Raw genomic sequence first — 12664 nt, forward strand, 5'->3', positions numbered from 1 at the left:
CCCTGGCATTAAGTGCCGTGCCCATGTCCATTTCTGACCACTGTTTTCCACCAAGATGTCGTTAAATTGTTAGAAGTGACAGGGCCAAATTGCAACTCTCTCATTTGTGCTTTCTGAAAGCTTCGTCACATATAACACACCACATTCTCTCCTATTCAGGAACCGATCACGGTATACATTCCTGCCTTTTATCTAAAAGTGTAGTAAATCAGTCCGCGTAACATCACTGAGGTAGGTCTATGTTGGGCTAGCTTCACCATGCCAGCCAGGTTGCAGGAAAAAAAATTAAAAATTCCCTTTTGGACTAGATGTGCATTCCAGAAGTGAGTCCTCTTTTCTTTTCCCAGTGACGACTAAATCAATGGGAAAACTGGTTCTGTGCCACAGTGGATTGACATGGCCACCTGCGCTTCAGCCGAAACCACTCAATGGTCCTAGAAATCCAGCTCCTAGCTTTGTAAAGCACGTGGCAAATTGGGTGTCTTGGTGCTACATGTTTCCGAACAGGTGACGGCCGAAGAGAGACAGGGACGAGGCGAGACAACAAAGATGGCGCTGTCTGATGAGACGACAAGGACGGCGCTATTGGGCGTGAGCTCCACCACTGGAATGGGCGGCACTAGTGTCGACCTGGGGGAGCAAGTGAGATCACGTGGCTCCGCTTACTGCTGCTGAATAGGCGCTGGATTGAATCTGTGCGTTTTATAAGCTAAAAGTCTCCGTTTTTTTTCTGCAGTTTTCCTTTTTGACGTGTGCCAACATCACAATCTTGTGTTGTCACTGTTGTTGCTTTAGTTTATTCAAGCTGTTGATGGTCCGTTACTGTTCTGTAGACACAATGAAACCCAGCGCACGCTCCCATTCCTAACCGAAAAATTAGCTGAAGGAAGCTTGGTTAAACAAGTTGCCAATGTGTAATGAAGTGAGTGGTCATTCTTGTGTGCGCAACATGCGTTTCATCGAGCCAGATTTCATCTATATGGAGTTGGAGACTTTCGTAAGTGGCGGCTGAAGGACTGGCGCTAATTAAAGCTCATGTTTTTGCGCTTAGCACTTGTGAAGCCAGCGAAGTCTGAATGCTGGCGGGATAAAAAATATGCTGGTTTCTTCGTCGAGCAGTACCTATTCAGAGAAAGGAATGTTCGTCCGAAAGTGAGGAGGTGTCAAATTTCTTCTCAATGAAGGCATTGATGCCCGAAACTAAACGTTTCTGCTGCCACTCACAGTGGTACGCATTGTGACTCGCGTTAGGGAACTTCAGCAACAATTTCAAATGACCGAAAAAGCAAACAACCATGCATACCATGATTCACTCTTGTAAGGATCAACAAATCTAAATGAAACCCCCCCCCTTCGCCCCGAGTTTTGAGCGGCAACGATCGCGGTCAGTGTGCAAGAAGGAACACACCTTTACCCAGTTACCTTAAAAGATTTCTTCGCGCCATCCCCACTGTAAAATTTAACTATTCAAGGATCAGCCGAATGGCGCCACTTCTGCCGGCACTGTGCGAAGTGCACTGCACCTGTCACCACCTAAGAACTCCGTTCCTCTAGCAGAGAAATGTGATTGCCGAGCAAAGTAGCGATGTAGCGAGGCAGGCATAATTCTCTCAAAATGATTACCATGATTTATGACCGCTTATTCCTGACTGGATCTGTCACATGTTCACTTTTTTTAACAACAACAACGCTGCAGGTTTGCAGCGTCGTAGCAGTAGTTCAAACTCTCCAGGCTATGCTTCGACAGCTCACGGACTCTGTGAAATGCCTCCTTGACAAACAGAGTTGGCCTAATACCTCAAATAGTCTTCAACAGGCCTAGACCGAAATGTATGTGACAGAAATAAGTACAGCATTAACGGTCAACTAAACTGCCTAGGAAAGCACCACACAGCAGCAGTTAAACAGTTAAATGCACGTTATCCCACTAACTGCGTCAAGTGGCGCTACCAAGAGATGGCGCCATGGTTGTCCTTGTGCCAAATTAGACGAGACGACAAGGACAGTGCTATTGGATGAGACAACAAGGGTGGTGCTATTAGACAAGGCGACAAGGACGGCACTATTGAACGAGATGACAAAGATGGTGCTATTGGATGAGACAAAGACTGCACTATTAGACGAGACGACAAGGATGGTGCTATTGGACAAGACGACAAGAACGACGCTATTGGACGAGATGACAAGGATGATGCTATTGGACGAGACAAGAACGGCGCTGTTGTTGGCACCATCCTTGTCGTTTTGCCTCATCCCTGTCCCTTTCGCGCTGGCATTTGATATGAAGCAATGATGCAGGACAAGGACGCACCTGTGGTGCCAGGAGGGAAGCGGTGGTGCCATGGTCCGTAGTGTCCCTTGATGTAGAGCAGGAGGGACAGCACTGGGGCAAACACCACCACTGTCATCAGCAGCGGCAGGATGTACCGGTACGGGATGACCACAGGAAAGCCATAGTAGGTCATGGCCCCAAACAACAACACGGTGCCCAGAAGGTTGACCCAACCTGCACACAGAAAGACACTAGACAGCTTAGGAAGAGGAACAACAGAGGCAATACTTTCACTTCTGTCTTACTTGCATGCAATAGTTTAGTCAGCAGTGCCCACACTTCAGATGTCAAAATATTGCTGGGCCGCACGAGCCAATAAGACTAGCGAAACATAGTTAGAAATGCATGTCTGTGTTGTGCTATAAACGACAAAGTTGCTAGGTGTTGCAAAATGATGTGTCTCTTAGGATTTACAACTGCATTTCTCCTCTACGGTAAGCTAGCATGAAAGGGGACGTTGTCGACTGCGATGCGAACCTAAAGCTCAAAAAAAGAAAGAAAGACTGTGATCCTTCAGCAGAGAAATGAATTTCCTTCCCACATGGAGCAACCAACCCTACTACAACCACTCTAATGCCCTAAAGTAAATGGCACCACTGCCCCATTCTCCCTTTCTAACCTGGCTGGGAAAACGATTTTCCTAAAGACCTATCTATTACGATGTGGGGAACTATATATAATGACTAGTGGGTCTGTAATTGTTCCAAATTTTGAGTAAGAATTTCATCTTTGTTATTCTCTTCTTATTTAATTAAAGGACTTGATATTCGAAACTTCCTGAATATTCGGGAGTGACAAATGCCAACATCTATAAATCTGATACAGTCGAACCTCACTATAACGAATACGGATATAGCGAATTATCGGATAAAACGAAATAAAATCAAAGTTTGGTTGGTTTATGGTTTATTTCTATGGGAGTTCTTTCTGTACAGCGAAAGAAAAATTTCAATATTTGACGCTAGATCAGATATAACGAAGCAGTTTTTTTGCATTAAAACGACAAAAAATGTGTTAAGGAGCCGGGAAAAAAAAAAAAAAAAAAAAACATCAATAACGCAATTCGTCAATTAATCAAATCGCCCGCGCATTCGCGTGCCACGTCATTTAGCGGCGGCAATAAAAACTACTGCCAACGGCTTATTGCCTTCGAGATCACACCCCTGCGCGCAGTGATCTCGGAGGTCATGAATGCCATGGTGCCATGGCCAGACTCGAGTGGCGCCGTCGAAGTGTGTTTAAAAAGCGCCCGTGCGTTCACATGCCGCGTCATCTAACAGCGGCGACAAAAACTAGCACCAACAGCCTATGTCCTCTGAGATCACACTGCCAAGCGCGGTGACCTCGGAAGTCATGAACGGCCATGAAGGGACCGACATGCCATCATATTGCCTTGTCGAGGCATGAGCCCCTGCCGCGCCTCTGCCACTGTGACCGACCCGTGCGCGCGCGCTACACTCCTCAAGTCCTTTGGCTCCGTCGCGCAAATTGTGTGCGGAGGCAACATTCCAAATTAGTATTCATTTTGCTCCCGAGATTCCATGCTTATACCCAGTTTTTAATTAAAAAATTGCACGTTTTCGCACCTTTGTGTCGTCCATATTAGTGCACATTTTGTTTAGTGTTATTACCAAACCTATTTACAGAAATTTGGGCATGCACTTTTATAACGAATATCGGATATAACAAACAAATTTGCGCACCCCGTACTACTTCGTTATAACAAGGTTCGACTGTAAATGCAAGAAGACAAAATCTGGGCAAGTTATCTGAAGGTCAAGCGTTCATCCCACAGGGCGTTCACATGTGGACTCTGGTAAGCTTGAACCACATGTGAAATCCTGTATGTGAGCTTTCCCGTGTATCACATGTAGGAACATGAATGATTTACCGTTTTGATCGCAAAGCCCTTCCATAATGTACACCTCCCCAAAGTACACCTTGCACAGAACAACATTATATGCGGGTCCTTATTCTAGTTTGGTTTATGGTGTTTAAACGTCTCAAAAACCAAGGCGACTTAGGGCATCAAGGATGCCGTAGCGGAGGGTTCCCAATTCTGGGATCCTTTAAACGGTATTCACAGGGGTATTGCAGCGACGATGGATGTGGAAAGGAGGTGCAAGATGACACCAGCCAGGCAAGCTCACCCCTGCTGCACACAAATTTTGTTTGTTCTGATGGTACAAAATATTGGACATGATTTGTTTTTTTTTGCAACGCCACGAAATTCAAACCATTGAAACTCTACTTCATACTGCAGATAATAATAATATTTAATAATAATAATAATAATAATAATAATAATAATAATAATAATAATAATAATAACAAATAAAGCAGTATTTACCAATGTATCTTTCTGAAAGCTTTTTTTCAGACTGAACAGATTTTCGAGCAATCTTTTTTTTTCATAACAATATTCGATTCATACTTTGGAACTGCAGTGTTTGCGCACCCCTAATGAAAAACCAATTTCTATTTCCCCCAATGCTCCCTAGAAGGTTTCGTTTGGTTTATGGGGTTTAACATCCCTAACGTAGCTACGAGAGACGCCACAGTGCAGGGCTCCAGAAATTTCAACCACCTGTGGTTCTGTACGTTTCATAGTACGACCACCAGACGCTGAACCGCAAACTGGTGCCTAGCTTTACGCCTCCACTGAAAAGCAGCCACAGCAGTTGCGATTTAGTCTCGCTTCCTTGGGTACGGCAGTAGAGTGCCCTAAGCACTGTTCCACCGCAACGAGGTGCCCCCTCTAAAAGGGTGATCACACAAGGCGAAGCACACGCACGCACCATTGAGGCGGTAGTCGTAGGCCACCCGCTGCTTGAGGGCCTTGGAAGGAAAGCCCTGCACCCGACGACCCAGTGGCAGTGCCTGCAGCACAGCCTGGAGGCCCAGGAACATGGCGTAGCCAGCGTACAGCTTCCAGTGGAAGTAGGAGCTCAGGGTTTTGGGCAGCAGGGGAGCCTTCAGCACAGTGCAGCTATCCTGGGGAAAGGAGGAAGCACACAAAGAGAGGGACAGCGTGCTAAGCACACAGTGCTGTTCACAGTTCTCCCAGCTAAAGCAAAGATCCGCACCAATTAAATAGCATGGCCAACAAACTTCATTACCTACACTGCTGCTGGGTATAATTAAAGGGTACTGTGCGATAAACGCATTGTTAGAAATATGATTCTGCATAATGAAAACTGCAGTGGTGTTAAAGAAGCAACTCCCCCATGTTTTCCCTCTGCAAGAAAGCTTCCCTACTACAGTGAAACCTCGTTATAATGAACAGTTGAAAAATCAAAAAATAGTTCGCTATATCCATAATTCGTAATATAAGATGTAGAAAATACATGCAAGAGCAGCAAATTTCAATCATAAAAGGCACAGCAGCTCGGAGGGTGCTTACTTGGGTCACGTCCGTTTATTTATGCGCCGAGAACTGCGTTATCGCGGCCTCTTTTTTGTGTTGATCGCATTCTGTATCACGTCATTCCACAGTTTGCAAACACTCAACAAGGGCAAACCCACTGCCCTCAATAGCACTGCAGTGGCGGCGCAGTAAATCCAATGCAGCAAGCTCTTCTTGTGAAGTCGGAATGTTCTTATTGCCTGCAGAGTCAGCCTGAGCTTCTTCTGCGGGATGTTCAGAGACTTCTGCAGAGATTTCGGCGTCTGTCAGTACAGCTGTGGTCGCTGCGATGTCATCGCCACCTACAAAGTCTTCACGGGCATGTCACCAACAAGACGCGAAAAATAGTTCCAGGCCTCATCGAGCTCGCGTCACTTGATGCACGGGCCTCTGCTGGAACAAAACCTGCGTGCTGAAAGCAGCTGGCAATCGTTTCGCCTTTCACGCTGTCCCATGCCGCTTTAAGCATTTGGATTGCTCCCAGCAAGTCGATCTTCAAGTCCTGCTTCATACGAAACTTCACGAGAAGATTGTCAATCAGCCTCCTCTTGTAAACTGCCTTGAAGGCCCTGATGACGAAGTGGCTGCAGCTTGGCTGTAGAGTTACGTGGAAGAAAGCGAACTTCAATGTTTCTGAGTGCAACATCTGTGTTGTGCACGATACAGTTATCAATGAGGATGCACGCTTTGCGACCCTCGCGCAGAAGCTCGTAGTCCCAAGCATGCAGCCACTTCGAGAAAAGTTCACGCGTCATCCAACATTTCTTGTTGGAAGCATACTCTATGGGGAGTATGCGGCCTTCTTTCATGCATTTCGGGGTTTTAAATCTCCCGATGACGAAGGGTCGCAGCTTCACAGTGCCGTCCATGTTGGCGGCAAGCAAAACAGTGATCCGGGCCTTTCCTTGCTTCCCGCCATAGCACGGTTCTCCATGCGCGTCAAGGGTATATGGGTAGCATCTGCCAAAACAGGCCCGTTTCGTTCGCATTAAAGATGTCCTTGGGCTGAGTGCAAGGATTTGCGGCTACTCCTCTACCAACCACTTTCTGATGCCCTCGCAGTTAACCGTCTCACTTTCGCCAGAGATCATTTTGCCTACGATGTCATAGCGTGCCTTGAACCTTTGCAGCCATCCGGAGCTGGCGACGAAGTTTTCAGCATCAAGGATACAGGCAAAGTCTTTCAATTTTTGTTGAAGCATCGGTTCCGAAACCATTTGTAGAGCGCCTTCTCCACGTCGCTGAACACAGGAGGCCGAAGACGCTGTGCACTTGTCCGCGTGCTCTTTTGTGCTTGTGCGTTGATGACAGCTCTGTTCTTCAGATTGGTACTCAAAGTGCTCCTCAGTATGCCAAATAAGTCCGCAAGAACGCACTTCTTTTCGCCGTTCTCCACACGTTGAATTATCCCGAGCTTGGTCTTTAACGTCGGCGCTGATCTTTTTTTCATGTTCACCGCTATCACAGTACTACGCACACCCGCGCACCACACTCGACACAGCCTCTACAGAACGCTACGACGGCCACACCACTGCTGCTAACACTAAAACGCAAAAGATGCAAAAGGGCAAAAGCAACATTCGATCGCGCCGCTGCCGCCGCTGCTGAAGTGGCGCTGTCAGCGATTGTGAGATGCAAACGATTTCTTTAGCTGTCAAATCTCAATGCTGACGTGGCATCTGTGGCGCTGTCAGCGCCTGCGAGGTAGTCCTGAACATTTGCTGCGCCGCACGACGCACTTGTAGTGCAATGAAGCCTGCCTCCTACTATTAAAGTAAGGTAGTGCTTGGCGTCGCGAAGTTCGTTATATCCGTTTTATGCCGAACCGCGTTCGCCACGGGAAGTTAAAAATACACGTGTTTGACAGAAATATTTCGGAAGAGTTCGATATATTCAATAATTCGTTATATTGAGGTTTGACTGTACCACTACCTGCGCTGCATACTGCTACAAAAGCACCAGAAAGTTAGTTTGCTACGTTGGCTTCTATAGTGCATGTATAAGCAATTAAGGTTACTGACTGAGCTTATCACTTATTTTGTCAATATAAAAACTTCCTGCTTCAAAGATTTTATAACTGGTCTGAAATGCTTGCTTTTAAATAGAACCAAGGGTAGGCTTTTAATTCCTTCCTCAATAAGGTGCACAAAAGGACAAAAGGAATACAAAGTAAAAGAAGTGAAAGTAACGCCTCTATAACGTGATTTCCACAAACTCAGATAATTAGGAAAATTTCTGTGGCCTATATTTCTAATGAAAATATGACCAGGCAATTCAAAGCCACCAGATGGGCATTTAGAATACTTAGCTGCTATGTGGCTATGCCCGACCCCGATTTCACCACCTGGTGACGATGTGATGGCCCTCGGAGCCGCGAGGCAGTGAATGATATTAATAGGTTCACGGGAAAGGAAAGGCACAGTATCTCTCACACTTGTGGACACCTGAACCACGCTGTAAGAGAAGGTAGGAAGGTGAGAGTGAAAGTGAAAAGAGGGAAAGGGGGGCCGTAGCGGAAGGCTCCGGAGTAATTTCGACCACCTGGGGATCTTTAATGTGCACTGACACGTGCATGAAGCAATACCAATATTTGCCTACGCAATTGCTGTACCAATCAGACCTAGTGCTTTCTTTAGATGGCAAGCTTTGTGCCAAAATCCAGAACTACAGTACCATTTGAACTCGGATTTGCCCCTAACCAGTTCGACTGCACATAACTATGGGAAGCTGCTTGAAGAACCATTTTTGATTTCCACTGCCTTTGGACTGCAGCTTTCTGCTCTTTTTTGTGATCAAACGATTATGCTTTTACTAGGGGTGTGCAAATACTCGAAATATTCAATATGAATCGAATGCTGATATTCAGAGTTTTCCGAATATTCGATAATTATCGAATTATGGAATTCATGAAAAATTTTCCAATTCAGCGCAGTTCCACCGCACTAAGCGTTTAACCAAAATGCTCAATCGCGTGGATTATGTGGCGAAGCATCCTCAAAATGGCTGTTTTGTGACATAAATGTGGAAGGAGGGCAGACGCCAGGCCGCCTCCAGCTGCTTTCAATCCCAGATTGCCCCAGCTGTCAATATATGGCGCACAGTCTCCTTTGCGCGCCCCTCAGTTACCAAACCTTGTCTTCTTCTTCCCGCAGATGCATGCACGAGTCTGCAACAGGGACCACTACTAGTGCGTTCCTCCCGCAGATGCATGCACGAGTCTGCAACAGGGACCACTACTAGTGCGTTGTACTGTGAAAATGGTAGCGTAGGCCTTCCCGACAGTTTGCGCAAAGCAAAAAACTTCTAACACAGACAGACAGCCACTATACAGTTGTTCAAATTACTGTGATGCAAACGGTTTCCAAGCCCATTTGATTACTCAAGCTTTCGATTAAATTCGAACATTTTTTCTGGTCCCTTGAAGAATTAACAAGGGTTTACTGTATTCAGCAGCAATATGACAGCTCCACTCATGCAGGTCCATCCTGCACAATAAACTGATGTATATGTAAATCCTGTATAAAATTTATATTGAATTTTTCAGCAGGGTGCATATCTCTTTGTTATTCTATTTTAAAAGCTTAGCTTCTTTCTTTATTATTCCTGCAAAGGCTATGAGTGATGTGGCAAAAATAAGCTAACTTACAAAGGTCTTCAAGGCAGCACGTTCTCACAAAGGAGTTCTTCAGCAATTCCCTTTTTTTTTTTTGCTGCGCTTAGGGAATTCAGCTTCTTTTTTTCTCCGCCTCGAATATGTTTGCTTGAAGTGTTCAAGCTTTCTGCATGAAGATAGGAAAATCGAAATGCGTATTCTCAACATGTGCTGCTGTTCACGACGAGTGTCACAACTTTCAATAAAGCGGCCCTGTGTTGAAGAATATCGGGCAGTGTGACAGGGCCAATCCAACTGCAAGTACAACATACCACAGCTGCTGCACAATCTACCAGCACTTGTGCATGACAACTAGCAGTGCACAATCACACTGTTGAGGAGAAAACTATTTCTTCAATATTCGTCTTAAAGGGGGACGCGACCTTTGAAATTCGAAAAATCGCGAAACAGTTGATTTTTGGAAGATTATATATTCCGGTAGTATGTCTTATAAACTACCATTTCTGTAATTATCAATGCCCAACTCGCCGTAGAAATACTCGAAATTAAACATTTAACAAGCGGCGGCAGCCGCGGAGCAGCGAGCAAGCACCGAAAATTCCCAAACATCGTGTGCGCGCCATTCCTCTCCCGCCGAACTGAGCGCCGCCATCTTCGTCTTATTTTGTTTGTGAATTCTTGCGCTTTCTTCTGCCACCCTCGGCGGCGGCGGCTTGGCTGAGGCGTGACTTGCTTCCAAGTTTGCCGCGCTCAAATTCAAGGCTGCAATTGGGCAAAGCGCGCGCTCCGCGAGAACGCGGGGAATCGGGCAACTACTATTGGCTGCTGCGGCCACTGACGCGTCGGTCTCCGCCGGCTACCTCCCAGTGTCGTCTGCTCCGGCTCTTTGCTTGCTGTTGTTGTTGGCTGTCTTTGTACTTCGTGCGTTCTGTTCGCCTTTTGCCATTTTTGCGATCGCCGGATTTGCGATCTCTCGTCGTGCCCTCTGAATGGTTTTGTGCTACGTGTTAAATCTTGCGTGGTCGCTCACGATGCCTCGAGATGCGACACGCGTTCAGTGCAGATTTGGCTAGTTTTTTTTTGTTTGTTTCGGCGCTTATGCCGCGGAAGATAACCCGGGAAGTCATTTGCCGGGCCATTATAAGTGGGCTCGACTGTACCTGAATAAATTTTTGAGGGCAAGGCAAGCCCATGTATTTAAAATATTATGTCTGGAATTTGTCATAATCAATTTGATTAATCAACATAGGTCTAATTGATAACAAAAAATCCAGTGCTATGCTATTTTTCAGCAAGAAAATTTAGAAAAAGGACTTTGTCTTGCCATGATGAACCTATCTAGGAATCAGCATGACAAATTGCACAATGCCAGTGCCTTTCACAATCTCTCCAGGCTTGATATAAAGGACCTGTTCGAACCAATTTGATATGCTTTTGTAACTTGAGAACTAGCCTGCACAATTCTATGAAACTTGGTGGTTTTTCATTTGTTAATATCATGAGCCTGTCCTGAAAATTTCATCATGATAACTCGAGACATGAAAAAGTTATTGTTCTCTCAACCTTTGAGAGCCGTTTTCTCAGAATCAATTTTTTGCACGGTGTGGCTGCTAGGGAAAGTCATAGCTCAAGAACCGCTTACAGTAAAACCTCGTTAATTCGGATCTCACGGGAGTAAAAAAATTGTCCGAATGCCGAATTATCGAATGAACAACAAAAACAGCACAAGAAAAAAGCTTTTATTCCTCACCTCTACTTCGTGAAGAAGTCTGTTATTGCAGTTTGTTTCTTCGCCAAAAACTGGGCGGCAAGAACAACTTTTCGAACATGTGCCAAACCTTCCAACGCAAGCGTGTTATGCGGGGCATCGAGGCAAAATTCTTCCAATACAGCGAGGGCGTCCGCAGCTTCTTTGGTCGTACGCCGTGCTGGAAGTTCTTCGCGGAGGTCGTCTTGGTCATCATCGGACACCTCGCCAGTAGCACCGAGGGCATCAGCGATGATCTCTGTATCACTCAACTGACCGGCTATAATAACCCCGTCATCGATGCCGATGTAGTCGCTGAGGTGTACTTCAGCAGGAAGCAAAGCAACGAGTGCCGTATCGTCATCATCGTCAGGCGCGGCAGCCTCCAGGCTTTCAGGCGGCTCCGGTTGCCCAAATCCGCAGTGTCTGAAGCAGTTGGCTATTACAGCTGCCGGCATGTTTGACCACACGTTTGCCAAAATGTGGATTGCGCTCAGAAGCGTTACAGTGTAAGGCTGTTTTCGTTCCATGCAGAGCAGCATACATTCCAAAACTTGTTTTCGGTATTTTTTTTTCACGTACTGTATGATCCCTTGATCCATCGGCTGTAGCGCGGCGGTCGTATTCGCCGGCAGAAATACAAATTTTATCGCTTGAAGCTCAGAAACGCTGCAGTGCGCAGAGCAGTTGTCCACCACTAGCAGCACCTTCCGTTTCTTGGTGCTGAACCGACGGTCGAGCTCTAGTAGCCACGAACGAAATTATCTCGGAAGTCATCCATGCCTTCCTGTTCGCGTGGTAGTCGACTGGCAGGTGCTTGATGTTATAAAAACATCTTGGTTTGAGCACCTTACCAATGACGAGAAGAGGAAAGCGCTCTGTGCCCGTCATGTTGGCCGCTAAAAGCATGGTAACACGTTCTTTACTCCTCTTCCCACCGGTGCAAGGGTCCCCCTTAAACGTAATGGTCTTATCTGGCAGCGCCTTAAAAAAGAGCGCTGTCTCGTCCGCGTTGAACACATCGTTGGAGTTATAAGCTGCGATATGTTCTTGGAGGTCGACGCTCTGCCAGCCCTTGACGACTTCTTCGTCGACCGCACCTCTCTCCCCACACACAGCCTTGAACACAAGGCCACGCCTTTCCTTAAACCGTGCAAGCCAGCCTTCCGATGCTTTGAAAGAACCGATATTCATGCGGAGGGCATAGGTTTCTGCCTGCGCGCCGATTAACGGCCCACTTAATGGGAGCCTCGCGTCCCGTGCGGTGCCAATCCACCGCAACAATGCATCTTCCAACTGAGGGTGGGCGGCGGTTCGCATACGTTTGCGAGCCGAATAGAACTCTTCATTCTGAAACGCTTCCATGATCTGCGCCTCATTCTTCACATACGTTCCTAGCGTGCTTCGCTTTACGTCGAATCGACGCATCACCTCTTCACGGGAGGCGCCTTCTTTTAGTGCCTTCAGGATTTCCACCTTTTGCCCCAAGTCTTTGGCAACATACTTAGCCCGCTTAGCAGGAGTCCCCATCACAGCAAAGCGAAACACCACAAACGCGCGCGCGCA

The 12664-nt window shown here is 46.5% G+C and overlaps 1 protein-coding gene across 12 annotated transcripts in view; it reads right to left on the reverse strand.

Annotated features, from left to right (window-relative positions):
- LOC146176607 (delta(14)-sterol reductase TM7SF2-like) overlaps positions 1–12664 on the reverse strand; it is a 48045-nt gene that overhangs the window by 13948 nt on the left and 21433 nt on the right. For all 12 annotated transcript variants that reach the window (XM_084582867.1, XM_084582863.1, XM_084582868.1 and 9 more), the window contains 2 exons: positions 5131–5326; positions 2312–2506 (listed from right to left, as the gene is read on the reverse strand). In XM_084582867.1, the coding sequence (XP_084438993.1) occupies positions 2312–2506; positions 5131–5326 (391 nt within the window). The remainder of the gene's footprint in view (positions 1–2311; positions 2507–5130; positions 5327–12664) is intronic.

The sequence above is a fragment of the Amblyomma maculatum genome, chromosome 10 (genome assembly GCF_055883805.1).
Source record: "Amblyomma maculatum isolate TAMU_Amacu chromosome 10, ASM5588380v1, whole genome shotgun sequence".
In the NCBI taxonomy this organism is placed as follows: domain Eukaryota; kingdom Metazoa; phylum Arthropoda; class Arachnida; order Ixodida; family Ixodidae; genus Amblyomma; species Amblyomma maculatum.